The sequence below is a fragment of the Caretta caretta genome, chromosome 3 (assembly GCF_965140235.1).
Source record: "Caretta caretta isolate rCarCar2 chromosome 3, rCarCar1.hap1, whole genome shotgun sequence".
In the NCBI taxonomy this organism is placed as follows: Eukaryota; Metazoa; Chordata; order Testudines; family Cheloniidae; genus Caretta; species Caretta caretta.
In genome coordinates, this window is record NC_134208.1 from 72,418,624 (window position 1) to 72,445,932 (window position 27,309).

Genomic DNA, 27,309 nt, shown 5'->3' on the forward strand with positions numbered 1-27,309 from the left:
CAAAAAAAACATGTTAGAAAGACATTATTCTTCCACTTTTCTTCATTTCTTGTCACAATTCACTAGCAATCTCACTGACAAGACTTTTTGTTTTTTTTTACATTAGACCAGTCACAAAGATAAACAGATTCACTTTAATTGACACATTGAAACAACTGACAGACCATGATCCCTGGAAGGCCGAAGAGTATCCCTCTGTATTCAGCCAATGACACCCTTATATAACTAATGAGAGGCAAAAGTGAGTGGAATGAAAAGGCATATTCATGGTTCATCGATAGAGTATTGTGTTCATAGCCAAGACAATATTTTCTATCTTCCTTAAGATTTGAAATATATATGATACTTTTTGGTCTCCCAAGAAGCTGCAGGTTGGATCTGGCTGAAAATTCTACAGGTGAGTTAATTAGTAGCTGACAGTACAGAATGTTGGAATTTGCTGCCAGTTAAAATAGAAATGCCACTTTCTAAGTCTTGCAAAATAAATAAATAATAATAATAATAATTCCTCCTAGTTCCAAGAGCAACCTGGCATCATTTTTATTTTCCATTTGTATATATTGTTCATATACAGCAAACATGAAAATAAGTATATTAAGACTCAGAATATTTTCTAGTGACAGTACGCTCAGTGTGAAAAAAAAATCAGTGTTTAATTCTACTGCACAGGGGTCAGATGAATAACAACACACAATCAATATAACTTGTCAAAACAAAACAAATAAAAATTATGAAAACTGTCCAATCCCATTCTTTGGCAAAATCCAGCAACAAATCCGATGAAGTGAGCTGTAGCTCACGAAAGCTTATGCTCAAATAAATTTGTTAGTCTCTAAGGTGCCACAAGTCCTCCTTTTCTTTTTGTGAATACAGACTAACACGGCTGCTACCATGAAACCTGTTGAAATTTTGAAACTTGAAAGACTATGACCAGCTCTAACATCCAACTTTAGTTAAATGGTTGATGGATCATGTTCTAAAATATCTCATCAGCAATTAAGAAATAAACATTAAAACAAGTCAGAGAGCATGTGAGTGCTTTACAAAGAAGAAAGGGGAGCTTTTAAGAAATAAAGGAGAAAATCCAGTCAGGAATAAGTACTGTTAATATTACATAGCTGTACAAATAGGACGGTATATGGCCAAATTGAAAACATCAGCTTTAGGTGCACTTAGGGCCAGATTTTTAAATGAATTTAAGCAACTAAAGATAAAAACAGACACCTAGTGGGATTTTCAAAAGTGGCTAGGTGCCTAACTCCCATTGACTTCTGTATCTTTAGGCATCTAAATACCTCTAAATATCTGGCCAAGGCCTTTGCTAGCTTTGACTTCCATGGCAAAGGTCATACATTAGAGAGACAATTACTGGAACACTATGCCAGTTCTGGTGCCTCAGTTAACATACTGGAAAGGATTCAGAAAAAAGCTACCAGAATGATTCAAGGTCTGGAAAACCTGCCTTACAGTGAAAGCTCAATTATGGCCCTCCTGATTATCACTACAAAAAGGGTTTTTTTCCTCTCCTGCTGATAATAGCTCACCTTAACTGATCACTTTCGTTATAGTGTGTATGGTAACACCCAATGTTGCATGTTCTCTGTGTATATAAAATCTTCCTACTGTATTTTCCACTGCATGCATCCAATTAAGTGGGCTGTAGCCCACAAAAGCTTATGATCAAATAAACTTGTTAGTCTCTAAGGTGCACAAGTACTCCTGTTCTTTTTGCGGATACAGACTAACACGGCTGCTACTCTGAAACCTGTCAATTATATAGTTTATCAAAGAGAAAGTTAAGAGGTGACTTGATCACAATCTATAAATACCTACATTTGGATAACATTTCTAATAGTACAAAGCTCTTTACTTTAGCAGAGAGAGGGAAAACAAGGTCGAATGGCGGGAAGCCAAAGCCAGACAAACTCAAACTAGAAATAAAGTTCAAACTTTTAACAGTAAAGGTAATTAACCACTGGAACAATTTACCTAAGGGCATGGGATATTACATTACTTGAAGTCTTTAAAACATGGGATGTCTTTCCAAGATATATACCAGGGATCGGCAACCTTTGACATGCAACCCCTCAGGGAAATCTTCTGGTGGGCCGGGATGGTTTGTTTACCTGCAGCGTCCACAGGTTCGGCCGATCGCAGCTCCCACTATCCATGGTTCGCCGTTCCAGGCCAATGGGGGCTGTGGGAAGCAGTGTGGGCCAAGGGATGTACTGGCTGCCGCTTCCCGCAGCCCTCATTGGCCTGGAACAGCAAACCGCGGTCAGTGGAAGCTGCAATCGGCTGAACCTGCATATGCTGCCAGTAAACAAACCATCCCGGCCCGCCAGCGGATTTCCCTGACAGGCCGCATGCCAAAGGTTGCCGATCCCTGATATATACTTTAACTCAACCCAAAGTTATAGGCTTGATGCAGGACATTGGACTGGACGTTGTCCTGTGTTATGCAGAAGGTCAGACTAGAACTTAATAGTCCAGGGATCGGCAATCTTTAGCATGTGGCCTGCCAGGGTAAGTCCCCGGGCGGGCCGGGCCGGTTTGTTTACCTGCTGCATTCGCAGGTTCGGCCGATTCCAGCTCCCACCACATGCCTCAGCCCGCGCCGCTTCCCGCAGCCCCCATTGACCTGGAGCGGCGACCACACCGCAGTAAGTCGACATAGGTTACGTCGACTTCAGTTACATAGTTTATGACCCATCATTACATTTCTTTAAATACAGAGTTTGTAGGATTGGGCCTTATACACCCAAAACTCCAATGTCCTCAAAAAGAAAAAAAAATCATCATTATGGCCCACTGTAGCTGCACCATATATGGCAAAAAAAATTCCATTGGAAATATTTTGGGATTACTTTTTAAAATTTCTCTCTAAAATTGTACAAGTAAAAATTACATAGTGTTAACTGAGTGCACAATTTCAAAAATCAACTTTTGAAAATCTGACCGTAACATTTACTCCCCACTTGTCACACCATCTGTGGTACTCTTATGCACCAGGAGATATGCACAGTAATATTCTGCGTAAAAACAAAAAAATTAACAATAACCTAGCTCTCATATAACACATTTTGAAGTAAATATGAAGCACCAGAAACTATAACAATTGGTAGTAATGTTAATTAACATTTATCCGTTCATTCAAGATGGCTGATGCTATTATTCCAGTAGATCTGCTATTATCTAAAAAGATCACGTGAAGCTATAATCTAAAACAGAATCAGCAGCAGAGGATTACTACAGCTGCAGTACATGTAAGACAAAAAACCACAATATTAAGCTCCAGTCCTGCAAACATTTATGCATGTGCCTAACTTTACCCTCATAAATTGTTCCAATGAAGTCAATGGGGCTACCCACACAAATACATAGGGGCTGTAAAAAAAACTGAGTCAGAGTCTGATTTGACTTACACCACTTTTACACTTCTTTGCCTTTAGTAGGGCTGTTCCTGATTTAGTCCACTAGACGCGAGATTAGATTTAGGCCCAAAGACAGAAGCTTTTACTGTATGAGGAAAATTATTGCTCAAAGGATATAATAAATTACCTCCATGAGGGAATCATAATGTCATCAAGAAGCCATGAGTGTATTTTCCCAACTGTTGGTCATTTGTTCAATGCGTTGGGCAACATTTTTGTACTACAGAGGTTCAAGCAGAGTCACAAGCAGTTGCTGGTGAAAAGGTTTAAAAAAATGCTCTTCTGCCCTGCCAAAAGAGCCCCCTTAAGCTCTGGGCAGATTTTGCCATGTTTGGCACATGTCTGAAGAGGGTCCTGAGAGGAAAAGTTCTGAGAACACTTTTCTGTTATAAACTACAACAGAAAGAAAGAGACAGAGAGAAAGGGTCACACACACACACTATAAGAAAATCATTTTACTGCCTTAAGGGACTAAATGCTTTCAATGACAGTCATGGAAAATTAAAGGAGTTTGAAATGTGAGGGAATGAAAGCTCCTGAATGAGATTTAAACTTTAATAATTAGTGAACTGTTAAATTATCAATGAAATTTTAAGTGTATGTTAAACTTAGAACAACACAGCTCTCAAAATAGCTCTATGCAATAAGGTATAAATTTGTAACAGTGAGAGTAATTAACCATTGGAAACATTTACCAAGGGTCATAGTGGATTCTCCATCACTGACTGTTTTTAAATCAAGATAGGACGCTTTTTTTCTAAAAGATATTCTGTAGGAATTATTTTGGGGAAGTTCTATGGCGTGAGTTATACAGGTGGTCAGACTAGGTGGTCACACAGTAGTCCCTTCTGGCCATAGAATCTATGAATCATGTTGTTTCCACCTGCACTGCACTAGCTCAAGGCCAAAGGAGAAGTTGGGTAGTTCACTCATTGTCTGGTAAGGAAACTCTTGCAAACAGCAGGTCACTTCAGGGAATTAAATGACAGGTAACACTGAATTAAATAGGAGCTGACCATTGTTTCTCTGGCTTCATGAAAAAGTTAATCACAACACCACATTTTAGTGAAGACTTACAATGGCAAAGATGAAGTTTCTCCAATTACATGAGTGATCTCTCACATTTATTATGAGCCCTTGAACTGACACTAGATTTTTTTTTAAAATCCAGGTTTTGTTCTTAGTTCTCTTCTGATCTCAACAAAAATTTAGTTCTGATTAATAAGGTATATTTAAAAAGTGTGAGTTCTAATATGTACAGAAGAATAAAATGTAAAACAAAATTATTCAATTTATAAAAGCTACTGAAATATTTCAGTAAGGGAATCAACTTAGAAAATTCCAGTTTGCCTTTTGCAGACACAGTAGTTTAAAATAATTTAATTCATAGTATTTCACGTTAAGTGAATATACATTCACACTCTCTGAACATCTTAGTGTTTTAAATCAACCAGACTATCACTGCGGTACAGGGCTTGCAGAATGGAGGGAAAACATTTAAATCATATACTATTAATGCCTGAAGTGAGGGAGCAATAACTTATTTTTTACTCTAAAAATCTTCAGTGGTAATAAAACAATAGCAACTGCAGGCCCAGATAAAGATCAAAGAAAGAACAACGTCCATAATTTCTCAGGTAATAAGAGCCAGGTATTCTTAGAATTCCTGAGCTAATCAATACTAATGAACTGACAGCTGGGACAAAGTGAAAACATGATTTCATGTCATACACTGTTGAAGCTCTGAAATACAACAAAACTCTTAAAACACTAGCCCAATTACGAAAAAACTTTGCACATGAAACTTCTGTTGCCTTCAACTCCTGTGCCACACATAGCAGGTATGGACTCACTTTTTTAACAAATACCACCTCCTGCATCTTTTCTTTTTTTGTTTCCATATATCCCTATTATTCCCCCACTGCCCCATCTTTATTTCAAAAATGATTTACCCAAACACATTTACACATTTATCTGCACTTGGACTCCAAAGTGACAGAGGTCTTATATATACACACACATGCTCCCCCATCCTTCCTGAGAAAACACAAAAACAACTACTCTCTGCTCTCCACTCTTCTGCAGCCTCTCTATTGCTTCCTTCCTCCTGGCTTGCAGCTCCTTCTAGCCCCATTACCACCACACACACACCCTGTCTCCCGCACCCTAGCTCACTCATTGATCGCTCTAAACAAATGTAAAAAGTGAAAACAGAAATCATTTTATCCACTGAATCAGAATTCTACATTTTATGATTCACACCAGGTGAGCATCAAGTTTGTAATTGCTCACTCTTAAGCTAAAATTCTTTAGCCTGGGAAATCCTCACATTTAACTCCCATTTTTCTGGGCATCTGTGATGTGGTATTCACTCCACACTAGCCTGGAAATGGTTAATGAGACTGACAAGGGCCAACTAAGCAGATAGGCCACACTTGAAGAGAATCAGGTGGCCTAAGTAACCCCTGATTTATGAAGGAACTCAGCTGAGAAGGAACAGACAGTGCTAGTAAAAAGCCAGGAAGTTGTCACCAGAAAGGGCTGCAATGAGGGAGCCTGTGGCTACTTTCTCGATTAGAGAGGGAAGGAGGAAAGCCTCGGGGAAACAGTGCAGGAAAAGGCTCAGAAAAACATCACAAGTATGTATCCCCAATGTGCAGATCTCACAGCTGGACAGCAATGGGAGTACTTTGGAGATCCTCATAATTTAAAAACATAGAATATCAGGGTTGGAAGGGACCTCAGGGGGTCAAAGCAGTACCAATCCCCAATTAAATCATCCCAGCCAGGGCTTTGTCAAGCCTGACCTTAAAAACTTCTAAGGAAGGAGATTCTACCACCTCCCTAGGTAACGCATTCCAGTGTTTCACCACCCTCTTAGTGAAAAAGTTTTTCCTAATATCCAACCTAAACCTCCCCCACTGCAACTTGAGACCATTACTCCTTGTCCTGTCATCTTCTACCACTGAGAATAGTCTAGAACCATCCTCTTTGGAACCACCTCTCAGGTAGTTGAAAGCAGCTATCAAATCCCCCCTCATTCTTCTCTTCTGCAGACTAAACAATCCCAGTTCCCTCAGCCTCTCCTCATAAGTCATGTGTTCCAGTCCCCTAATCATTTTTGTTGCCCTTCACTGGACTCTCCAATTTTTCCACATCCTTCTTGTAGTGTGGGGCCCAAAACTGAACACAGTACTCCAGATGAGGTCTCACCAATGTCAAATAGAGGGGAACGATCAAGTCCCTCGATCTGCTGGCTATGCCCCTACTTATACAGCCCAAAATGCCATTGGCCTTCTTGGCAACAAGGGCACACTGTTAACTCATATCCAGCTTCTCGTCCACAGTCACCCCTAGGTCCTTTTCCGCAGAACTGCTGCCTTGTCATTCGGTCCCTAGTCTGTAACTGTGCATTGGGTTCTTCCGTCCTAAGTGCAGGAGGACCCTGCACTTATCCTTGTTGAACCTCATCAGATTTCTTTTGGCCCAATCCTCCAATTTGAATAGGTCCCTCTGTATCCTATCTCTACCTGCCACTGTATCTACCACTCCTCCTAGTTTAGTATCATCCGCAAATTTGCTGAGAGTGCAATCCACACCATCCTCCAGATCATTTATGAAGATATTGAACAAAACTGGCCCCAGGACCGACCCTTGGGGCTCTCCACTTGATACCGGCTGCCATCTAGACATGGAGCCATTGATCACTACCCGTTGAGCCTGACAATCTAGCCAACTTTCTACCCACCTTATCGTACATTCATCCAGCCCATACGTCTTTAACTTGCTGACAAGAATACTGTGGGAGACCGTGTCAAAAGCTTTGCTAAAGTCAAGAAACAATACATCCACTGCTTTCCCTTCATCCACAAAACCAGTAATCTCATCATAGAAGGCGATTAGATGAGTCAGGCATGACCTTCCCTTGGTGAATCCATGCTGACTGTTCCTGATCACTTTCCTCTCGTGTAAATGCTTCAGGATTGATTCCTTGAGGACCTGCTCCATGATTTTTCCGGGGACTGAGGTGAGGCTGACTGGCCTGTAGTTCCCAGGATCCTCCTTCTTCTCTTTTTTAAAGATTGGCACTACATTAGCCTTTTTCCAGTCGTCCGGGACTTCCCCCGATCGCCATGAGTTTTCAAAGATAATGGCCAATGGCTCTGCAATCACAGCCGCCAACTCCTTTAGCACTCTCGGATGCAACACATCCGGCCCCACGGACTTGTGTACGTCCAGCTTTTCTAAATAGTCCCTAACCACTTCTTTCTCCACAGAGGGCAGGCCACCTACTCCCCATGCTGTGTTGCCCAGCGCAGCAGTCTGGGAGCTGACCTTGTTCGTGAAAACAGAGACAAAAAAAGCATTGAGTACATTAGCTTTTTCCACATCCTCTGTCACTAGGTTGCCTCCCTTATTCAGTAAGGGGCCCACACTTTCCTTGGCTTTCTTCTTGTTGCCAACATACCTGAAGAAACCCTTCTTGTTACTCTTAAAATCTCTTGCTAGCTGCAGCTCCAGGTGCGATGTGGCCCTCCTGATTTCATTCCTACATGCCTGAGCAATATTTTTATACTCTTCCCTGGTCATTTGTCCAATCTTCCACTTCTTGTAAGCTTCTTTTCTATGTTTAAGATCCGCAAGGATGTCACTGTTAAGCCAACCTGGTCGCCTGCCATATTTACTATTCTTTCGACTCATCGGGATGGTTTGTTCCTGTAACCTCAATAGGGATTCTTTGAAATACAGCCAGCTCTCCTGAACTCCTTTCCCCCTCATGTTATTCCCCCAGGGGATCCTACCCATCAGTTCCCTGAGGGAGTCAAAGTCTGCTTTCCTGAAGTCCAGGGTCCATATTCTGCTGCTTACCTTTCTTCCCCATGTCAGGATCCTGAACTCGACCAACTAATGGTCACTGCCTCCTTCTGCGAGTTGCCAGAAGAAAGTCTCATCCACCTCATCCCCTTGGTCCGGTGGTCTATAACAGACTCCCACCACTACATCACTCTTGTTGCTCACACTTCTAAACTTAATCCAGAGACACTCAGGTTTTTCTGCAGTTTCATACCGGAGCTCTGAGCAGTCATACTGCTCCCTTACATACAGTGCTACTCCCCCACCTTTTCTGCCCTGCCTGTCCTTCCTGAACAGTTTATAACCATCCATGACAGTACTCCAGTCATGTGAGTTATCCCACCAAGTCTCTGTTATTCCAATCACGTCATAATTCCTTGCCTTCACCAGGACCTCCAGTTCTCCCTGCTTGTTTCCAAGGCTTTGTGCATTTGTATATAGGCACTTGAAATAACGTGCTGATCGCCCCTCATTCTCAGTATGAGGTAGGAGCCCTCCCCTCACAGACGTTCCTGCCTGTGCTTCCTCCCGGTATCCTGCTTGCCCACTTACCTCAGGGCTTTGGTCTCCTTCCCCCGGTGAACCTAGTTTAAAGCCCTACTCACTAGGTTAGCCAGCCTGCTCCCAAAGATGCTCTTCCCTCTCTTCGTAAGGTGGAGCCCGTCTCTGCCTAGCACTCCTCCTTCATAGAACACCATCCCGTGATCAAAGAATCCAAAGCCTTCTCTCCGACACCACCTGCGTAGCCATTCGTTGACTTCCACGATTCGACGGTCCCTACCCTGGCCCTTTCCTTCCACGGGGAGGATGGACAAGAACACCACTTGCGCCTCAAACTCCTTTATCCTTCTTCCCAGAGCCATGTAGTCCGCAGTGATCCGCTCAAGGTCATTCTTGGCAGTATCATTGGTGCCCACGTGGAGAAGCAGGAAGGGGTAGCGATCCGAGGGCTTGATGAGTCTCGGCAGTCTCTCTGACACATCGCAAATCTTAGCCCCTGGCAAGCAGCAGACTTCTCTGTTTTCCCGATCAGGGCGGCAGATAGATGACTCAGTCCCCGAGGGGAGAGTCCCCGACCACCACCGTGCGCCTCCTTCTCTTGGGAGTGGATATACCCAGCATTTGATCAACAACTAAACACAAATCTGGATTTATACCTGATTTTGATTATTCAGGGAAGGCTTCTCTGGCACAGATTTCTTGACAAAGGATCCCCCATTCTTTGCAAACAGCTCTCATCTCAGACATGACAAACTCATTACATCAAATACATTGCTCACAGGATAATTATCCACAAAGGGTAACATGTAAGGTCTCTGCTGAAAGCTTGTTCAAAATCATGGCATAATGTATGTAGGGGTAATACCGAAGGAAGAATGTAACTATATTGTAGTTTATGGCCCTAAGGTCTCAAAGTTAAAGGCAGTCACCATGGAGTGATTTTTTTGGTGATGGCCTATTCAAGCAGGAGGGAGTTGCCTCCCTCCCTGGTTAGCAAGTAACATAATGCAAGGTTCAATTGTCTACCACTGCCCCATCACAGAACAGTCAATGGAAAACCACCAGAATCCTCCTGCCAACAATCAAAACCACTTGGAAACAAAAAAGAAGCATTATAACAGACAGGGGATCGCCCTGCCTATGAATAAAGACAAAAGACTTTCAGTATAACACAGTGAGGAGAAGCACTCTGAATCCATTCACTGATCAGACATTTTGTTGTGCAGAGGTATTTTTTGTGAAAGGCTGGACCCCGGTTCCTGTGAAGCCAATGAGCTCTGCAACAGACTGAACTTGGGGGGGAACCTACTATTTTCTCCTGTTCCTACTAGAAAGGAAAGAAATATTCATAGGTGTAGGTCTTAGTTTGCGTTTTATGATTTTGCTTTGTACTGTAACCATTTGTTCCCCGTCACTCTCTCGTTTCTAATGGAATCTCTATTCTTTCTTAAATAAGCTTACTTTTGTTTCATTGCAAGTGCTGTGTGTTATGCAGGAGCGGTAGTTTAAGGTAAAATTGGTAAAATGGGCTACATTGATTCTGAGGGTCTTGGATTTTGTGAGTAGCCAGTTTCAGGGGCAGATATCATAAGGAAATGCTTCAAAGGAACCTCCTATCTATGCCTTGCAGCTTAACAGGCCTGGTATAGCCTGTAGGTAAGTAGTTGAGTGACTGAAAGGGTGGTGGTGTTGGGGACCTATCACCCGCTCACCACAAGCAAGACTCCCTCTCCCCCCTTTAACTTAGGAAAGCATGGAATTCTGAGGGGGGGGGGTTGAAGAAGAGGGGGAGAAGGCTGGAGAAGTAGTAAAATAGAATAAACTTCTTCCCCCTTCCCTCCTCTACTCAAAGCACCCAAAAGGCTAAAGGAGCAGGACAGTACTGAAGACCCATTCCACCTTCAGTTAGACCAGAAGGATGTAGTAGAGTAGTAAAAAACCCTTGTCTCCATAACAGCTAGGATGCTGTGGAAGAGATAACTCTCCTACCTAGCCACTCCATGAAAGGCAGCCAGAACTCTCTGGAAAAGAAAAACAAACCAGTATCCTTTTACCTTCTAGCAACTGAGTCATTTTTTAGCCAAAGACTAATATAAAAACATGGTGTCCCTAAGCAGCATCTTCAGGAAAGCCCATGGAAATTCCAGCTCTCCTCTGAACAGCTGGGGATGGCAGGAGGTCAGAGCCCTGTACTTACCTTTCTCATCCTCCAGCAAGTAGGTATCAGCCACATTTTTTAAACCCTACATAAATTCTTCACAAACTGATATACACAGAAGCATCCACCACTGAAACAGAATCACATCTGGGGACCAAACCAGCAACTGTTTAATAGTGCACAGAAACATTACAGAACACTTTAGAAAAGGGAAAAGAACGTGGGGCAGAGTCTGCCGCATCCAGCTTTTGCTGGGTGCAGACAGGAGAGAGGCCATCAGAGAGCCAGCTACAAATTGCCTGTGCTCTGCCTTAGCTACAACTTGCTTGAAGTCACACCATAGACAGGTGAGGACAGCTAGTGCATTGTGTTCCAAGCACACCTCCTCCCCACACTGAAATGCCCCACCTAATACAATACAGCTCTGTGCCTGGGAGTACTGGGAGGGAGACGGATCCAACCTTACTTACTCTACTCCAGCAAAGGACTTGAAGGTTTTGACTCCGTATAAGCCTTTGCAGCAGTGCAAAGGAAGAGGAACAGGGAAAACTGAAACAGCATGGAATTTAGGTAGACAGGAGATAATTACCCCAAACTGCAGGTTAGCCACAACTCTTCAGAAAGACACCCTGGGCCAAATTCTACATTGATTTACAGTTCATACAATCTACTCTTATTAGAAGTGCTATGAGATTTTTAATGGCCAATCTTTAAGTCTCAGAAGCAGGCTCCTCCAGCAGTACAGTCCCTCCTAACAGTATGCTACGACATTAGCTCAGTGTTAACACAGACTGATCAGAAAAATTATTCTGAAGTGGAATATGCCTGAAAATGTAACTAAAAATGACATATCACAAATGTGTCACATATAACGTAACTCATAGACTGGACCTCTCTGTCAAGTCACATTTACTAGCTCCAAAAGTTTATGTCCCAAAAGAAATCAGTAGTTCCTGTAGCAGTTTGTGGCAGGTTGCAAGTTGCTGCATACAATATACAGTGCAGCCCAAAAATCAAGCATGTACCCTTCACTTCAGTGACATGCATTCCATAACAAGTTGTAGCCCTCTCCCATTTTTTGGATAAGCAAATTGTATTCTGTTGTGTTCTTCTAATGCACATAGTATTACAAAGCAGATAAGAGTAAACTGTACCTGTTTGGCTTACTCCAGAAATCTGAATTTTCAGACGTGGTGCCAAATTAATTTTCACCTATATTTTTTCAGTTCATTCATGTTGAAAGGTGCTTCCTACCTTCTGAAATATCATACTGCTGCTCAGGAGCAAATGGGCATAGTTTCTCTTTAAATAATGTGAAACATATGGCAAGTGGATTATAGTAGAACTTTACAAAGAATTTCCCTCCTTTCCCCCAAACCACAGTTATTCAAATATTATCCCAAATGCGGTCCTTGCATAGGCAAAATAGGTGAAATTCCCACTGCACAGGTCATAGGCTACGTGAGAATTGCAGGAATGGGTCCTATGTAGTGCTCCCAAGTGCTAACATTTCCATTTGTTTTTACAGTAGCAGAAACAGTATGTCTGTGGATGTTTTAGGGGCTCACCATTTCCTAAGCACTGCCAGGATCAAGCCTTAAAATGTAAGCTCTCTAAAACTAAGACTATGGCCTGGTCTACACTGGGGTGGGGGGGGGGGTCGATCTCAGATACGCAACTTCAGTTACGAGAATAGCGTAGCTGAAGTCGACGTACCTTCGATCGAATTAGAATCACTTACTTCGCGTCCTCACAGCGCTGGATCGACTGCCGCCGCTCCCCCGTCGACTCCGCTTCAGCTTGTCACCCTGGTGGAGTTCCAGAGTCGACAGCAAAGCGATTGGGGATTGATTTATCGCATCCAGTGATCCCCAATCAATCGATCACTACCCACCGATCCAGCAGATAGTGCAGACGTGGCCTATGTTATTACCGCTACCGCCCTCCTCCTCCCCACCCCCACACACACTTCATTTCACCTAGCTGTTGTGGCTTGCCTTAAACTAGGACTGTAAATTCTTTGGGGGCAGAGACAGTTTCTATTATACGTCTGTGCAGTACCTAGCACAATGTAGTCCTAACTTGGTTTATGCATCAAGATGCTAATGGAATGCAAATTTATTATGTGAATAATTCAATGTACATCCAAAATAAGGACATTTATATATAGATACACATTAAAAGATTTGGTACTGGAGATAGAACACAAGGGGAAAACTAGTGCCCAAGTTTAATATTTAATCTTTGATAAGCACTATCAGTTACTACTATTTGCAGAGTATTTGTTTACATGACACAAATATCCTCTGCCAACGTATTGGGAGTGAAATTTGTCTAAATTAAAATTAAAAGATAAAACGTTGTTTCTTAAGATCCTGCAAATACTTACTCACTGGTGATGTCATGAGAGACAAAAAAGATGACTTTTTCAACCAGTGTAGCTCAAATAAGTTAGCGTAACACAATCAAAAAGCCCGGTTAGGATGCTGGCTAACACATCTGAAGATGTATTAGATGACTATGTTGTAGCCTATGCTCTCACCAACCATCCTCCCTTGGCTACAACCCAGCCAACTAATACATCTTCAAACATGTTAGCCGCATCTTAGCAGGGTTTCAATGGTGTTAACTTAAATTTAGTCCATCGAGCCACCATGATTGAAGAAAAAAAAGGTATCTTTTTCAACCATCAAGACAGGGTCTTATGTCCAATGCTTACTAGCATGAAGTCAATACAGAATGCCTGGTTTTTGCAGCTTTGAGTCCTTAAGAAGGACCACAAAAGGTTTGGATTAAGGAAGCATGCACCGACCTGCTTCTGCTTGATCTGTTTCAAAGTTTGACAGTAACAGATAGCCACTTGCATTAGTGTCAACATCCTGATAAGTTTCTTTCAATATCTGTCACAAAAACAGTGACAGTATCAGTATGTCAGCTGCATTATCAGTCACTATATAGTTGATCATACTTAATAACATCTTCAAGTGCAGAGAATCCTAACGAGTATCACAGAACGCAACTACTACAGAGCCACAGAGTCACCCAGATCATTTGGACTTCAAGCTGGTAACAGCATTCATTCTGTGAGTGGCTGCCTCCCACCCTCTCTCTCGCCTCAATATATTAACTTGCCTCAATATGGAGCCAGAGTTTGTTTTCAAACTCTTAACAAGATCACTGAAAGAAAAGTGGAGAAATCCTATCAATGTGCCTCTGGACTGCTTCCAGAGTTGCGTATTCTCTTAGCAATTGCTCTGGAAGCAGGCCAAAAATGGGCAATGTTCTTGCAAATGAACTCAAGCACAGGTTATCATTTAATTCCTTTGTCAACATCGCTGTGGTTAGAAATTAAGAAGCCTATTTAATAAACAATTTACTTGAATTCCAATTACCAAACACTGATTCCCTTCCCCCTCCCCCTTTACCCCTACTTTCCCTTTGGCTGGGCACTTTCTCTCCTTTACTGAAAGTCAAAGAAAATTAGTATTATAATTATAGACCTATCCATGGTTCACATCATCAACTGTGAGTTAACTAAGATGCTTAAAAAAAAAAGTCAGTGTCTCCAGAGAAAGCCTTTGAAGGTTTCAGAATGTGCTCTGATGGGGGCCAAATGATTTTAATACTTTTAACAGAGCCTAGACATACCGTATTGAACTGATTTTTGTGGGCAGTTTTCACATTATAACTCTTAATGAGATCACCCTCCACACGGTAGAAACTCAGCCCTTCCCCCACAATGCTGAAAGAAAGCTGGAAAGATCCCAGACCAACTCCACACACTCCAACTATGTACCAAATCTTCCATTGTAAACCCCTGCTGAAGGCAATCATGTGAATTTCCTGAAGACTAAGGATTCAGGATCAGACGCTGCTTGCTTTCTTCCTTTCAGTATGAGCCAAATTCTGCAGTCCTTTTCCAATCCTTACACAGACAAAACTCTCATTAAACTCATTGACTGCAGGGTTTAGTCTTAACCCCAAAATAAGTCAGATATACGTCACTCCCTTGATTTTTCAATGCCTGCAATTGTTTTACTTTTTGGTATTTTCTCACTTTCACATTTATTTTACATCATTTTTTCTGCAGCACTACAAACAGACAAGTATGTTTCTATCATACGCTACAAGAAAAATCTGATGGCATATCAGTTTCTGTGTTAAATATATTTGAAACCATTACTCACTATACAAAGTACCTAGTATCCTAGAACCTTCACTGTAAACAAAACAGCCCGATTGTGTCACACTTATGCTCAGAATTGCCTTTGTACCCAAGTAGCTCCATTTACTTGCAGAGTAAGTATATGAATACAGGTGACAGCATCAAGACCTAAAGAGATTGTTTTCAAAAAGCAAACTACGTTGAGATTTTTATTCACTAGCCAGAGTGAAAATGTTAATCCTGTGTGTTACTCTGAAATGTAACTGCTTTCCAATAACCTAACACTACCAGATGAACTACATGCTGAAAATACAAAATAAAAAGCTCTCCATAGTAGTCCCAATGTAATCCATAAATAACCCAAATTTTTATTTTTAAGATTCTAGCTGAATTAATTTTATGTAAAAAATATTGACTGAAATTCTGCCACTCGATATTTTGATATATTCTGTTTGAAAGAAACAGATTTAAAATAAATAAATCTACTGCATTTGCACAGGAGTGAGAATGAAATGCAGATTCAAAACTTTGTAGCTCAGGTTTCATTTGGAGTATGTGCTATACATTAATAAACATGCTTTAGCACAAATTCCATATATCCTGAGTTTTATTTTCCTTATAATTTTCTGTCACAAAACATATGGAACAACAGCAAGTAGTTTATATAATGCTCATACACAAGAACGTTAATAAGGTCTTCTTAGCAAGATACAATCTGTTCAGTAGCATTACGAAGAACTACACTGAATGTCATCCTGAGCTTATTTCTGTGTGAATTGTAATTTCTGCAACTGTATTTACATTAAACTGTGCTCTGAATTGCCTATTTTATATTTGAAAATGCAATATGCAAATGTTGACTTCCATTCCTGAAAGAGCTGACTGATTTAAGTTCGCCAGTATGAAGTGTATAGATTCAAATGCTCAAAGTATTAGTATGGGCCTAATACCATATTTTGATGCAAAGACAATAGAAATGTGACTGTAGAACCCACCTGCTATTGTAGGATATTATTAAAAGTGTAGGTTTACTCACGTTCACAAGTGTCTCCTTTTTGCTGGTATCCAGCTTTGCAGATACACTTTCCAATAGGCACTAACCATTCTCCTTCTGCACTACAGTGCATCCTAGGAGAGTTATCAGCCTCCTCTTCTGCGCTGCTGACACAAGTTCCTCGTACCTCAACTAGAGAGGAAAACTCTGAGCCAGTCACTGTATCTGGAAAAATAGCTAAGTTCTCAATAATAGACCAGCATTTCTTGTAGTAGATTTTGACAGAAACCAAAGCAATGCAGGCACCTACATCTTGAAATGCAAGATAAAATCCTTTCTTGGACAAAGCTCCAATCTCTCTCACCTCTGTGTTAAGTTTCATTTTTCTCTCCCCAAGGTCACCTTGGGTAAAACTTTCATCTGCTGCAATGGTGTCTATTTTTACATACTGATTTTCTCGGATATTCCTGCCATTGTCGTAGTCTGTTTCATAATAATATAAGTTAAAAGTTTCTTTACATGTCCCCAGTACTCCAGGAAGACTGTTACAATCCCTCAGAGTGAATTTCAGTTCTACAAAAATCCTTTGTGCATTGCCTTTTGCAATCCAGTTAGTCCGAAGCCAGTTATTTTGGTTAGGTTCCATGACCTGGCATACCTGGTATGTTCGTATAGGAGTGTAATTTTCATCCAGTCCACTAATTTCTTCCCACTAAAACAACAACAAACAGTTATTAATACAAGACAGCATTTTACTGCTGTACTAAATCCGTACATATATAAAAATACTCTGACACAGATGTGGTCTTCCTTCTTTGTAAACAGTGAAGCCTCATAAAAAATAGTGGAGTACTATTAAAATGCTAATGTTTTGTATAAGAAAAGTACAAATTTTAAGCGCGTTCTAGTTTGTGTTCCATGTATTTTAGCAAGTAAATAACCTTCAAAATATATTATTCATATTACAACAGTTTACAGTTACATTAATTACAAGTTTTAGAAAGTACTGTACAATATACTCAAATACTGCTTATAGTTGGGGTTCAGTCCTACATTCTCTTACATCAATCAGAATTTTAGGTAAGCAAGGAATGAAGAAGGTGGTCAATGATTTGCTGCTAGAAACAAATCTATAATCAACAAAGAAGTCTCAGAAACTGAGAGCCCTTAAACTTGCAGACCTTGCACACCTGACACTTTTTGGTTCACAAGCAATGAGCCCTGACTCAATAAGCCCTGACTCTTTATTAGTTACTACTCTGCATTTCAAAGTAGCAGCCGTGTTAGTCTGTATTCACAAAAAGAAAAGGAGTACTAGTGGCACCTTAGAGACTAACTCACGAAAGCTTGTGCTCAAATAAATTGGTTAGTCTCTAAGGTGCCACTAGTACTCCTTTTCTTTTTACTCTGCATTTGAAATTATTATTTTTACACTTTAGTTTATTACCATTATTGTGATCATCATCACATTTTGCAGGGAAAACAAACTGAAAATGGAGAAAAAAGAAATCATGAAGTTTTGTCACTTTATGCATTTAGGGCCATTTTCAGCTCCCATTTACAAACTACAAACCTGATCCTGCAAACCCCTACTCATATGAATAGGTTCACTGACCAATGGTAAAACAATCTTATCTCACTATAATGGGATTTCATTTGAAGTCAATGGGGTTACATACTTGAGTAAGGGCTAATCATCTGAATAAGGATCTGCAAGTTTCAGGGCCTGCTTTCTTTCTTTTTTCATTTCTCAGTCACTATGGTATCTAGGCGCTAAAATGGTAAATGCACAATAATTCCATTGTCTTTACAAAGTTGGAAACAAATCCCAGACCTACTGAAGTCAACATCAAAACTCCCACTGAAATCAGTTGGGCTAAGGTTAGACCCTTATTCCAGATTTACCCAGGTATAACTAAAAGCAGAATCTGGCCCTTACACCTTTTATAAATGTATTGCAGTGCTCAATTCATAGCAGAAATTACAACTTGAATAAAATGGGAATATTTTAAAGAGTTCAATTAGTTAAATGGTGTCTAATAACACAGCCAACTAGATCTCAATCCCTCCAAGTGCTCAGACCATTTCAACAAAGCACTTTACAATATGCTTAACATCAGTGAAACTACTCATGTGCTTAACATTAAGCAGGTGCTTTATTGGATTGGCTAGAGCACACAGCACCTGCCAGGACTGAACACCTAAAGAATGTGCTGTTACTGGTAGTCAGGCAGGGAAGGCAAACACGAACAGACATTGGTTTCTCAGACCAAAAGTCATGCAGCATGCAATATTTCACGAGCCTACTTGACAGCAAATGAGATCATTTAATGTTGCTCCACTACGCCAAGAAAAGTAAATGTTGATGAACTGATGCTGGAAGTTATTACCACAAAATATATTATGGCTGTAAGTGTTGAAATGGACAGAAGTTGTAAATATCAAAATGCATTTCAAAGTATTTCAGCTACTATAGATATGGTATATATGGCACCACACATCTGGTATTAGCTTATAGTAAAATATTATGAAATGTTTCTATAGTTAACAAATTATTACATTTTAAAACCTAACACTCTTTAGAAAGGAAGAAAGCTTATCTTCATTATACATTTAGTAGATTTTAACCACCAAGATTTTTTTCTCCTGTATGGACTGTATTGATAAGGTTAGCAAAAAAACAACAACAACAACAAAAGAGAAACACGGCCATGGAGCAGGGATTTGGCATTACTGCAGTACAAAAAACAGTTCACAAAAAGGGCTCAGCGCCTAAGTTCACTCTGAGAGTTTCATTCTGCTGCTCTCGTTCTCAGTTTCATTTTGAGTATTTTATGTTTTATCTCATGTAAGCAGTTTTCCCATCATGATCGAGATCCTGCTCTCAGATTTCCAAAGTTACAATAGTGTAACACCTTTGAAGTCAAATGAGTTACCCAAGCGTATCCAAAGAGCAGAATACAGACAACTGATCATCTGCATTCCTTTCTTCCCTCCCCAAAATCCTCCAAAATAACCATAAAAATACAAAACTCTGCATTGGGTAGGGTAACACAAACCAGAAGAAGAGCCAGAGATTCCATGCGTGTTAAAAGCCTACCACACCAATATAATTAATCTTGGAGGTGCTCAGATTATTCCTTTGGATGGAAAAAAAACAATCCAGTAGAGATCATCTCTTATGCTAACACCCATCGTCTCACCTTACCCATCTTTCTAAAACCACGGGGAAGATCATAAGGATAGTTTGTATGCATTTCTTTTTTGGTTTCTCTGAAAAATTTTAGTAGTAATAGCTGTACTACTCAAACATTCCCCTGAAAGAGTTCAAACTTCCTCTCCTTGACAGGCACACATTATACATACTTCGGAATATAATTGTATTTGTCGACGATATTTGAAAACTACTGCTTAAAAAATCATCTTGGAGTGATCTGAACACTATATTTGACTTTTCAGACACTTAACTTTTATTTCTCTTTATCCCATTGTTTTGATATATATATATATATATGTGAAATACATGATGTTCTCTCCCACTAATACATATTGTATACCTACACCATATTACATGTTAATTCCTTTAGTTATTTAAAACATGTTTCATGCCACTCAGAGCCAGAGAGTACATTTGCCACTGAAATTTAACTAGCATACGATGATGTATTGGTTTCTCTCATCTATTTGTGCATGTTTTCATGATATTTGTACTACATAGGGGAGAATTAAATGCAGCTGAATTTAACAAAAAATTGTACTATATTTTTAATTTTTTAATAACACCATTAATAAATTGTAATTTTTTGTTAGTTTATAAGAAACTACTTTTTAGCCATTCTCTCTGACAATCGTTTAGCTGTTATTTTAGATTCTCAATGTTCCTTTGAATCCGTATTTCTAACCTTACAAAGTCATCTTTTTACCATTTGTACAATATTAGTCAACTATGTTTCTACCTTTCATCCTCAAATACATTGGCAAAGCTCATACTTTTATTACCTCCAGGCTAGACTACTGCAATTCTCTTCTAACTAATCTTTTAGACACCTCTATTAAAAGGCTTCAATCAATGCAAAATGCTAATGCCGAAGTTATTATCAATCTTAAGCATTCGGCTCACATTATGTAGTTTCTCACGTCTTCAGACTCCTTTCCAGTTTGTGCTTGTATTGATTTTACGATCTTGCTTTTAAACTAAGACACTTTCAGATTTTCATTCTTCTTATTTAAAGGATTTGTTTCACTTTTATATCCTCACTTACACGTCATGCTCTTCTGGCTCCAGATTTCATAAGGCGCTGAAGATTAAGGGCCTCATCCCGCAAGCACTTATTCATGCGAGTAGCCCCAACAAAGTCAATGAGATGGCTTCCAGGAGTAAGAAACACTCACATGACTTCAGGTTTGTAGGATTGAGTTCTAAGGTAAATACAACTGGCCATACTCTCCTCTCTTGAAATGTTCTTCCTCAAGAGATGAGGGATATGTTTTTTCACAATTTCTAATTAAGAGCTGAAGACACAGCTATTTGATAACTTATTAATAGACAATAAACATGACAATTAGCATAGGATGTCCTAAGTTTAACATTTGTGTAATGATGGATTTGCATGTTGATAAGTTTTCATAGAACATCTTGGGATGCATGTGTTCTAAAAGGCATTGCAGTATATAAATGAGAACTAGGCCCAAGCCACAAAATTTGGACTTAGAGCCAGATTTCAAACTCCTTAAAATTTGGGGATGCTCAGGTCTGGGTTTTGGTTTAGACCTATCTCTAATTCAGACATTTATATTTTAGAGCACTTCATACTACGCTATTCAATTACAACAAATATATTGTATATAAAGTTCTTATCACTGTTTATTTGGAAAATATCCAATAACATGCTCTGAGGCAGTTTCCATATACAAATATATTTGTTGCCTACAATGCTTCTAAAAAGAAAAAGAGAAAAGAAAAATATATTTAAAATACTGTGTCACAAGTACACAAAGCCTTCTAGTACACCACAAAGGATTACACTACAAAGCATAAAGCTAATAAAGGGGTTTAGGTGAGTTACTGAAGAGACTCTTCCTTGTAATTAGCTTGCTTTTGTACACTGTAACCTGAGGTATGCTTCTTTTCACAACAGAAACTTAAGAGCTGTAAACACTCACTATGATTACTGAGGGAAATTTGGGGAATACCAGCTTGTTTAAAGCACGTTTAAAAATTTCTCTCGATGAGACACCCAGCAATGTTTGGACGATGGGTTTTTTTGTTTTGTTTGTTTGTTTGTTCTGAGTACTTACCCCATTAGGAGGAAAGGAAATCCACTCCAACTCTGTCTGTTGTGCTTTAGAGTCCAGCAATATTACTGCAAGAGAAAAAGTATCCGCTATGTATTAAAGAAAGAACTTCATAATTTAAAAAACTAAATCAAAAACTTTGTGATGAAATTCAACAAGAATGTATATAAAGTCTTCTTTTTATCAGTCAAAATTATTTAATAAAGGAATAAATATATTATGTATATTCACCATTATATGCATGTTTGTAATTAGAAAAGTTTTTATATTATTTAAGGTATGATATTCACATTTTTTATTAAGCAGAAATATTTAAATCTTATTTTTTTACTGCATCTTTGTCTATGCCTGTCTACATATTTATACTTACCATCTTATTATCTAAGTGTCAAAGATTCTAAGGTTTAATCGTAAATATCTGTTCCTCTTGCTCCTTCTTACAAAGGATATTTCCCATGTACTTTTCATTAAAATTAGGATTTTTTTAAAAATGAAATTCAGCAATATTTCAACATTGTCCAGACTGATTTGGACACTGTTGGACACTACATCCTTCATGGACCCCCACTCTGAAGTCAAGGGTAATGCACAAGGAAAGATGGTTCCTTAATATTTATGAGACTTAATTTAAATAAGTCAATATATGACAAATAAGCTTCCACAAAATAAGGATTTGTACTTATGTAGCATCATGCATTTTCAAAATACTGAACGCGCATATTAGTTAGAATTAATTCTTGTGCAACATTTTATTAAGTAAATATTTTCATATGTGTATACACATCCAATGAGACTTCTAAAAAGTTCTGATACACAGAGCTGTTAATTAGATGTGACTTTCTGGTAAAAGTGTTTAATGCAGACTTCTCAATCTTAGTCCAATAAACAAATTGTTAAATATAAATATAAAATGTCCACTTTATTACATATTGGGAGAAATCATATTGATATTTTGTTAACTATCAGCTTGAGATTATATTTAATGATAGTCTTAAATCTCAGAATATATTATTGCACATGTTTTCACAAATTTCTAAAAAGCACTTGCATTAGTTAACCTTGAAATTTCTAAGCAACTCTATGAAATAAGTTGTTAGATTGCATTTTAAAAAATAATCTTGTAAACTGGAAAGAAAGAAATCCTAATGTTATATCTGTATATATGTTATATCTGCCTATATATGCTACATTTTTGGAACAAAAACAGTCATATTTACAGCTTAACAAATAACTGTTCCATTTTTAACAAAAGAGAAACACATTTCAATTTCAAATAACCACAAAATATATTTTAATTATAAAAAATTATTACACCTCTACCAATACCAATGTAAAAGGCTGTATACGAATAAGTAGTTACATATATTTTGATCTTCTGCTTTAATTCTTAAACTTGAATTCAGTATAATTAACTTTTTGTTAGGTTGAGCAATACCTTTGGTTTAGACTCCATGTCAAATATAATTTCAAATAATAGTTTTTTAAAACATTATTAGAAGGATCAAACTTTTTTTCACAAAGGTTCATGCTGACAGGAATAGCTAAAACATGTTAAAGACAAAACTGTAACTTCCATTTCTGTAAGCCAACATACACTTAAACTAACCAATTAAATTTGCTCTTCTCTCTTTACATAGATTATCTTCTTAATTAATTAATTAATTAATCTCACTATCTAAGGGTCTTTAACTAGTAAAACTACCTAAAGAAGAATTGATGGTGTGTGTGTTGGCTTGCTAATCAAGGACAATGCTGATAAGCTAAAAATTTAAGTATGGTGCAAGTTTAACCCATTCATCACCATGCCCATGCAGTAGTGGATGGACACACCATGTTGTAATCTGGCAGTAATTCTTCATAAAAAAGCAGTATGAAAAGCCAGTGCCACACAGATGACCTTTCCATGATCATATGTTGTACTCCTCACTGCACTAGAACTTACTGGGAAATATCTTTCCTAATCAGACGTTTGTACAATGCCTTGAATAGGTAAAATGTTATATGAATTGCTAATTTCCTAGTGCGGGCTTAGTTTTTAAAAGTTATGTGGGTGACAGCCTTTTTTACTACACAGTTACAGTCTAGATCCAGCATGTCCCGTTTCTGAGATAAAGACACTTTCCCCAAGAGGTGGGAAACATTCTCCATTTACTTCCCAAGGCAGCCCTGAAGTTCTTGTATGCAGCGCTCAAAGTGAGCAGGGGCTGAGCTTCGGAACTTCTTCTTGTTGCAGAAACTGACTAGCAACGCTACCCAGTTTTGAAGAAAGGCAAGACTGCCTGGTTCACTGCGTTACAGCGGACACAAGACCAAGCTGGGAGAGAGAGAGTGAAAAGTGGCTGGGGAAGTCAATGGGAGGCTTTAATCCGCCCTTTTCGGCCTGAATCATTCACTCCCCCGGTGCCCCTTGCGCTGAGCTCCCGTGCGCTCCCCGAGCTGGGGACTTCCCCCCGCGGGCTCTGCACCCAGCCGGAGGGGCCCGCTGTTTGCGGACAGCCAAGGGCAGCCTCTCGCCTCCTCCATACCCCCGACCCACGCGTGTTCTCCGGGGAGCTGAGGTCTCCCCCTAAACTGCCGCCGGGTCCCTCACTTCGGCGCTGGGGTTCAAATGCCGCCAGTCCGCGCTGGCAGGGCATCTCCGTGCCCAGCTCACGGGCGCAATCGTGTCCGTCCGTCCCGTCCCCCCCGCGCTTCAAGTCAATGGCAAAGGCTCCCCTTGGCGTCAACAGGGCCAGGATCTTCCCCCACGCGCTTTAGGGCTGAAGCAGCCTTTCCCAGCCCAGCAGCCGCAGCCCACGGGAGGCAGGAGGGAGCTGAGTCAAAGGTGGTGTTTAACCTGTGTGCAACCTCCGAGCCTTGCCGCTGCGACTCCGCGACGGGCTGGAAGGGAGCGAACTCACGGCCCAGTGTAAACCAGCGTGCACTGTGACCCCGGGCGGGACACAGGCTCAATTCACCCCACACTCAGGATCCCTTTATTCCAAACTTTCCAGACCCGGCCTGGCTGGGTCACCTCTGCCCCTGCAAACTCCCGTCGCCCTAGTGATACCCCCATCCCCTTCTCTCCCTCTTGAGGCGCCTATTCATCCAGCTCCTGCTGGGAAAACTTTGGGGACTTCTCGGCTCTCTCCTCCCTTATCCCCAGCCCCTTTGCCTGGCTACTTTCCGACGGAGAAGGAGGTGTCTGCAGAAGGCTGGATTCTCTCACCACCAGAGACGGTGAGGGCCAGCGGCAACGAAAGTTACTTTTGCGCAGGAGATTTCCGAGCCTGCAGCAGGTTAACAGCCATAGGGATCCGAAATCCCTGCCTGCCTGCTCCCCCCCGCCTCCTGCCAGCTCAGCCTACACGAACTGCTGGGCGCTAGAAGCGGAAACACAAACTCGAGGTGTACGTGGGACTTCTGGCCCGTCGAGCAGCATGTCACAGCTCCAAGCGCTCTCCCCACGCAGCCTGCACAAAGCAGCTGCCAAGCCCAGCTCCCCGCTCCCGTCTGCGCTTCGCTTCCGCTCACCTCCCCCATGCAGCCTCTCTCGCCCTTCCAGGAGTTAGTTCATTATTCCAGTTTGCAAATCTCTTCAAATAAACTTTGGAAATGCCGTCCAGGAAGGGCCTTTGGGTTGTTGTTTTTTTCCCCCCCTCTTCTATTAGGGACAAAGAACATCTTAATTGAGAGAGAGCTTAGTTGTAAAGCTCCAGCTACAGGCTCAGAAGGGTACTTTACCTTTATGCCAATGGTTCAGAGACGAATACTGACCTATCTGGGAGAGGGGAAAACCCCCAAGCCCTCTCTTCCCAAAGATGGAAACTGATACCACACTATCAGAGTGAAAAGGTCTCATTTTTAGATCCCCCCACCCCATACGAAAAGAAATGCCCGGACTGACTTTCTGAATTGGTTTGTATGTTAGTCTCCGATAGAAAATTTCCCGTGCTCTCTTTTAGTAGGAAATATTATGCGTTTGTTTTATGCAAAACAGATTGATGCTGGAGTGATGGGATTTATGAAGCCCTGTTTGTGATACGCGGATGGAACAAAAATCTCTATCTATATACATCTAGTCAGAGATGCCTACAGATTACTAGATAACATACACAAATATAATACATGTATATAGCATCCTATAGATCCATCCCTCGGAGACATTTAATCGTCCCCCAACATGATCTATTACACATCTTTCCCCGTAGCGTCTCATTTCCAGAGGTTTCTGAGACCTGCAGGCCCGCATCAGTAGGAAACGGAGAAGCGGACTTTATTAGCTAGTTTATGATTGCCTGGGGGACTAACAGAAATCCCCCCCAACCCCTTTGGGGGTGCGCCCAGAGTAGTGAAACTCCGGTGCAGTCCTGGTTGTGGCACTCGGGTTGCGTGCCCCTGACAAACTACAGTAGCTTCCACCCGAGGGGGGGGGAAAGAGATTCTTACCCTCACCTTACTAGTAGTAATACTATTAGTACTATTAACAATTCAATAGACAGCACCCCCTGCAGTGACCCCCTCCCCAATATATCAGCTCCTCAAGTGCACTGCCGTGCAAACCCAATTCCTTAAAGGATATGCAGTTTGTCCCGACCTCCCTCTTTCTCACACACGCACGCATTCACACACACACTGCCCGTGGTGGATGCCTCTCCCCCACCTCAGTAAGACGCTGTTTAACGAGGGGAGAGGGCAGCATGCAGTTTGCAGTAGACCCTACACTAAAACATTGCAAAAAGAAAAAGAGTACTTGTGGCACCTTGCAATGTGTGCGCACGGAAATAAATAAGCCCAAACTTTGTTTTCTGCATCACCTTACCTTCTTTTGCAGCCTGTGCCTCCCCCGTGTGTGCAAAGCGAAACAGCCAGAGGAAGCATAAAATAATCCAAGAAGGGAGCCTAGTTTGAAAAACCATGGTGGAGGAGCAGGATATTTTGAAATTTACTGGACGATCGCTGCTGCTATTGCCGCCGCTTGTTGGGGATTAAAGGGTTTGTTGTGCTGTGTGTTTTATTTTGCCTTTGCATGGAGCTCTCTCTCCCCCGGCTGCCCACTCCTCTTGCCTATGCGTTTCCTGCACACCGTAGTTGCTGCCTGCGAGTCTCTGACTGCAGCCTGGCTGCGAGCTCCACACTCCAATAATATCAATTAGGGGGGAAGGGGCGGGGCCGGAGCCGGGAGAGCGGGCCGTCCCTCAAAGTGACTGGCAGCCGCAGCCGGCCTAAGAGGAGCTGCAAGCTAGACCGGGGAGGCTGAGCTGGGGAACGACCAGCCCCGGCAGTGGAGGCGGGGCCGGCGGCGCTGTCCAATGAGCGGGGGGAGGTGTCAGGTTGCCGCTGGCATAGGGTTCCCCGCAGGTTGAGCGTGTAGCCGGGGCCGGGCTGTGAGTGTGGGGAGGGCATGGCAGGACTGGGAGCCGCGCTCTAGGCAGGCTCGTTACTGCTGGGGATTGCAATAAAGCAAAAACAACAGTAGTGGTTAAAAAAGACGAGACGCTCTCTCAGGATAGCGTAAAGGAGTCTGGCTGCGCAAGCCCCAGCCTTTAAGGAGACGGGGATTTTCTGATCGTTCCTCTAAGTCAAGTGATTCAGGGCACTGACTCTTTAGACCCTCCCTCGCCTGCTAACTTCCTTAATTATCTTTCCTGCAGCATCCCCGCGGCCGCCACCAAATTAGTTCCCCAGAGTGGGCACCGCTCGGAGTGGGTGATGAACGCAGTGTGTTTTACTGATCACCGTGAAATAGCGCGTTTGCAAGAGTTTTAAACAAGCCCCGACCAAGGAAGCGGGGGGGGGGGGTGGAGAACACCCCCCACCCAATAACGTGATCATTTAAAAACCCCTTCGATCGCGGCATCCGTGCCACAATGAGCATCGCCCAAGAGGAAGGGAAGGTTTGTTGAGAAAAAGCTGGACAAGTCGAAAC

General features: G+C 41.2%; 1 protein-coding gene across 8 annotated transcripts in view; it reads right to left on the reverse strand.

The window, feature by feature from the left end:
• The window catches only part of EPHA7 (EPH receptor A7), a 181,628-nt gene extending 155,101 nt beyond the window's left edge, over positions 1 to 26,527 (reverse strand). For 4 of the 8 annotated variants that reach the window (XM_075126586.1, XM_048844983.2, XM_048844982.2 and 1 more), the window contains exons 1-3: positions 26,203 to 26,518; positions 21,405 to 21,469; positions 16,149 to 16,818 (exon numbers count right to left, since the gene is read on the reverse strand). In XM_075126586.1, the coding sequence (XP_074982687.1) occupies positions 16,149 to 16,818; positions 21,405 to 21,469; positions 26,203 to 26,299 (832 nt within the window). In that variant the 5' untranslated portion in view covers positions 26,300 to 26,518. Of the gene's footprint in view, positions 1 to 16,148; positions 16,819 to 21,404; positions 21,470 to 26,202 lie in introns of all 8 variants that reach the window. The other 4 variants (XM_075126587.1, XM_048844987.2, XM_048844986.2 and 1 more) reach the window with 2 other exon arrangements.
• Between the last annotated feature and the right edge of the window lie 782 nt (positions 26,528 to 27,309).